Source organism: Borostomias antarcticus (genome assembly GCF_949987555.1).
Source record: "Borostomias antarcticus genome assembly, chromosome: 1".
NCBI lineage: Eukaryota > Metazoa > Chordata > Actinopteri > Stomiiformes > Stomiidae > Borostomias > Borostomias antarcticus.
This window is the reverse complement of record NC_140234.1, coordinates 2,711,059-2,716,058: the sequence shown is the minus strand read 5'-3', so window position 1 is coordinate 2,716,058 and position 5,000 is coordinate 2,711,059. Positions and strand designations below refer to the sequence as shown.

General features: G+C 50.1%; 1 protein-coding gene across 1 annotated transcript in view; it reads left to right on the top strand.

Moving 5' to 3' along the window:
- Positions 1 to 5,000, top strand: part of pnkp (polynucleotide kinase 3'-phosphatase) — a 24,781-nt gene that overhangs the window by 11,627 nt on the left and 8,154 nt on the right. Inside the window, exons 11-14 of the mRNA XM_084437989.1 lie at positions 431 to 501; positions 1,804 to 1,896; positions 3,105 to 3,201; positions 4,812 to 4,873. Of these exons, the coding sequence (XP_084294115.1) occupies positions 431 to 501; positions 1,804 to 1,896; positions 3,105 to 3,201; positions 4,812 to 4,873 (323 nt within the window). The remainder of the gene's footprint in view (positions 1 to 430; positions 502 to 1,803; positions 1,897 to 3,104; positions 3,202 to 4,811; positions 4,874 to 5,000) is intronic.

Genomic DNA, 5,000 nt, shown 5'->3' with positions numbered 1-5,000 from the left:
GCACACATTGCTGACTTACTTCAGGCCGCCGCCGTCGCTAGGACAAAATGTCGTGAGTCACGTCAGTCCTCCTATCAAATACAATGGGAGTCGAATGGATTTCACTCACGTACATGCGTACGTTTGTCAGCTCCGTATGCAGCTCAGTTCGCTCCGTGCGGTAAGAAATGGCACATTTCACCCCCCATACACTCACTCACACACACACACACACACACACACACACACACACTCACACACACACACACACACACACACACTCACTCTCTCTCTCTCTCTCTCTCTCTCTCTCTCTCTCTCTCTCACACACACTCACTCACTCACACACACACACACACACACACACACACACACACACACACACACACACACACACACACACACACACACACACACACACACAGCTGATTTGTTCCATCCTGACCCTCAGACGCAGCGGGCCGGCCAGTGAACTGGGCCCCGGGGAAGAAGAAGAAGGATTTCTCCTCCAGCGACAGACTGGTGAGAGAGACCACACAGAGAGACCACCACCCACACAGAGAGACCACCACTCACACACAGAGAGACCTCCACTCACACAGAGAGACCACCACCCACACAGAGAGACCACCACTCACACAGAGAGACCACCACTCACACAGAGAGACCACCACTCACACAGAGAGACCACCACTCACACAGAGAGACCACCACCCACACAGAGAGACCACCCACACACAGAGAGACCACTCACACAGAGAGACCACCACTCACACAGAGAGACCACCACTCACACAGAGAGACCTCCACTCACACAGAGAGACCACCACTCACACAGAGAGACCTCCACTCACACAGAGAGACCACCACCCACACAGAGAGACCACCCACACAGAGAGACCACCCACACAGAGAGACCACCACTCACACAGAGAGACCACCACCCACACAGAGAGACCACCACCCACACAGAGAGACCACTCACACAGAGAGACCTCCACTCACACAGAGAGACCACCACTCACACAGAGAGACCACCACTCACACAGAGAGACCACCACCCACACAGAGAGACCACCACCCACACAGAGAGACCACCACTCACACAGAGAGACCACCCACACAGAGAGACCACCCACACAGAGAGACCACCCACACAGAGAGACCACTCACACAGAGAGACCACCCACACAGAGAGACCACCACCCACACAGAGAGACCTCCACCCACACAGAGAGACCACTCACACAGAGAGACCACCACTCACACAGAGAGACCACCACTCACACAGAGAGACCACCACCCACACAGAGAGACCACCACCCACACAGAGAGACCACCACTCACACAGAGAGACCACCCACACAGAGAGACCACCACCCACACAGAGAGACCACCACCCACACAGAGAGACCACCCACACAGAGAGACCACCACTCACACAGAGAGACCACTCACACAGAGAGACCACCCACACAGAGAGACCACCACTCACACAGAGAGACCACCACTCACACAGAGAGACCACCACTCACACAGAGAGACCACCACTCACACAGAGAGACCACCCACACAGAGAGACCACTCACACAGAGAGACCACCCACACAGAGAGACCTCCACCCACTGTGCGATTCTATCTCCGGACAGCTGTCGACGGGGATCGAACCCCAGCCACTCCAGTCAGGCTCTTGGAATCATTTATATAAAGTAAATCCTCATCTCTCTGTTTATTCTCTCTCCATCTCTTCCACACCTATCTCTCTCTCTCTCTCTCTCTCTCTGATCTCTCTCCTTCCGGTCTCCATCTACTCCCGCTCTCTAGTTTGCCCTGAACATCGGGCTGCAGTTCCACACTCCCGAGGAGTTCTTCCTGGGCTGGAAGAGCGCCCCCTACAGCCTGCCTGAGTTTGACCCTGTGAGTCACTATCTAACTGGCCAACCGACTCTCTGTGCCTGCGCTGCCCGTTGTCTACACAGCCCAGATATTGATGCTGCGTTCCTTTTGTGAATCAGCGCTCCGTATTTGGCGCTCGGGACGACGTCACATCCCAGTTCAATGTGTTCCCGAAACAAAACGGGAAAACCCAGGCTGCGTTCCGAATCGCATACTTCTACTACTTACTACCAGTACCTACTACAGCTGCCCTTAGAAAGTACGTACTTTGCAAGCAGTAGGCATCCAATTGGGACATACTACCTTGTCATAACATTGCGCCTTGAAATTAGCCCACATCCGTCGCTGTCCATAACGCGACATTCGTCTACAGCTGTCACGACTCGCACATGTGACGCACATTTCCGCTGCGCACAGGATTGTGGGTCAGAATAGCCAGAAAAGCCTGCTGGCTTGCATACTGCAAAATACGACCGGATGTAGTAGGACATCCTGGTATTTTTGCCATACTGCATGTGCCATACTATGTATTGGGACATACTACATCCTGTTATGGCATACTATATAGTAGGGTAGTATACGATTCGGAACGCAGCCCCACTTTCACCCCATCTTTATAGTTCTAGCCAAGTCAGCCATTGTTAGCAATACCAGTTGGTAACCATGAACTATGCTCTTTTGCGCATACGAACCTCATAGCAACATTATCCACTGATAGACGTTGGACGGTCACAGTACTATGTGAACGACAGATTTAATCACACAAATAAGACGGAAGCGCTAATAAAAAGTTATTGTTTATTGTTGCGCAGAGTAGCCGTCTTGATTGACGTCAGCAGCTGGCGTTGATGAAGTCGGGGTAGATTTTGTACCCCGAGTAAAACGGCAGAAATCGCAAGTTCAGGTGGCGTATTGATGACGAGGAATCCCGACATGTCCGATAAGAAAGGAACGCAGCATAAACCTTGTGTTTGTGTGTGTGTGTGTTTGTGTGTGCGTGTGTTTGTGTGTGCGTGTGTTTGTGTGTGTTTGTGTGTGCGTGTGTTTGTGTGTGTGTGTGTGTTTGTGTGTGCGTGTGTTTGTGTGTGCGTGTTTGTGTGTGCGTGTGTTTGTGTGTGCGTGTGTTTGTGTGTGCGTGTGTTTGTGTGTGCGTGTGTTTGTGTGTGTGAGTGCGTGTGTTTGTGTGTGCGTGTGTGTGTGTGTGCGTGTGTTTGTTTGTCTCTCCTCAGAGGAAATGTGACTCCAGCACCCGCCTCTATGACCCTCCCAGTTCCTCCCTAACCTCCACCAAACAGGAAGTCATCATTGCTGTGGGTTACCCTGCTTGTAGGTGAACAAGTCCACATCCCCCTCTCATCCTCTCATTCCCATCTTTCTCTGACTCTGATACAGGATGATTGATGTCTGGTATTGGAAGAATCAATGGCCGGAGAGAAAAGTAGTTTGCCGAAGCTGAATGAGATCAGATTCAACATTTATTTCGTACAACAGCAGACAGATCTGGGTCAGTCACAGAGAAATGTTTGGCAGTCAACGTTCCCTGATCAGACAACGTCATACAGTTTGGCCCTATAAGAAGAATGGATGATCCGCACACTGTAGCTCCATTTAACATGCTTTAAAGGAGAATGCTCGTTTTTGACAACCTGGACCTTATTTACGACATATTATAAGACGTTTGACTCACCGAGATCACTTTGGTGTATTTCGGAGGTCTGTAGAAGAAATTTAAAATCCAGCGCGAGCCAAGTATATCCATGTAATGGCGGTGGTGGGGGCAACGAGAATGCAGCTTCTAAAAATCTATTTTCTGCCGCGAAACGGTTGTTTTCATCAATCTGTCTTGATGAATCGCTAGTTGTACTTACATAGAGCGTAGGTCTGTTGTGGTTTTTCACATGCCTCTGTAATATGATCTTTAGAAAAGTCTTTAGACACGAAATAGCTTCCTCACTTGCTCCAGCACGCATGCGCACAGCGTGCTGGAGCAACGATTGCGCGTTGTGCGCATGCATGCTGGGGCAAGTGGGGAAGCTATTTCGTTTCGAAAGACGTTTCTAAAGATCATGGCATGTGAAAACCACAACAGGCCTACGCTCTATGTAAGCACAACTAGCGATTCATAAAGACAAATTGATGAAAACAACCGTTTCGTGGCAGAAAATAGATTTTTAGAAACTGCATTCTCGGTGCCCCCACCATCGCCATTACATGGATATACTGGCTCGCGCTGGATTTTACATTTCTTCTACAGACCTCCGAAATACACCAAAGTGATCTCGGTGAGTCAAACGTCTTTTAATATGTCGTAAATAAGGTCCAGGTTGTCAAAAACGAGCATTCTCCTTTAATCTGTGACGTTTTGAGCCACTGCTCTTCTTCAGACAGTTTGGCCCACCTTTACGGTAGCCTGTATGTATACATAGTTTCAGTCCAGTGGCTAGAGTTCTCCAACTATGACCTCATACATCAGGGGTCAGCGGGCTTCTTGTAGCTGTACACTTGATCTTCTCCAACTATGACCTCATACATCAGGGGTCAGCGGGCTTCTTGTAGCTGTACACTTGATCTTCTCCAACTATGACCTTATACATCAGGGGTCAGCGGGCTTCTTGTAGCTGTTCACTTGATCTTCTCCGCACACTGACCATGACCAACTCTCACTTTCTCTCACCCTTTTCCTATCCTCTCCTTCTCTCTTCTCATCTCGGTTTCACTGATGTTTCTCTCTCTCCCTCCCTCTCTCTCTCCCTCTTTCTCTCTCTCCCTCCTTCTCTCTCTCCCTCTTTCTCTCTCTCCTTCCCTCTCTCTCTCTCTCTCCCTCCATCTCCATCTCTCTCTCTCTCCCTCCCTCTCTCTCCCTCTTTCTCTCTCTCCCTCCATCTCCATCTCTCTCTCTCTCTCTCTCTCTCTCCCTCCATCTGTCTCTCTCTCAGCGGGAAAGTCCACCTTCCTCCAGAGCCACCTGGTCTCTAAGGGATATGTGTACATCAACAGGGTGAGTGGAGACCTACACTCTGTGTCTCAGCCAATCAGCATACAGCACAAATGAAGTCAACGACGCAAATTCAGCCGAGGCACGTACGCCAGCTGACTGTAGCTGTCATAGCATTGGTCAGCTCACT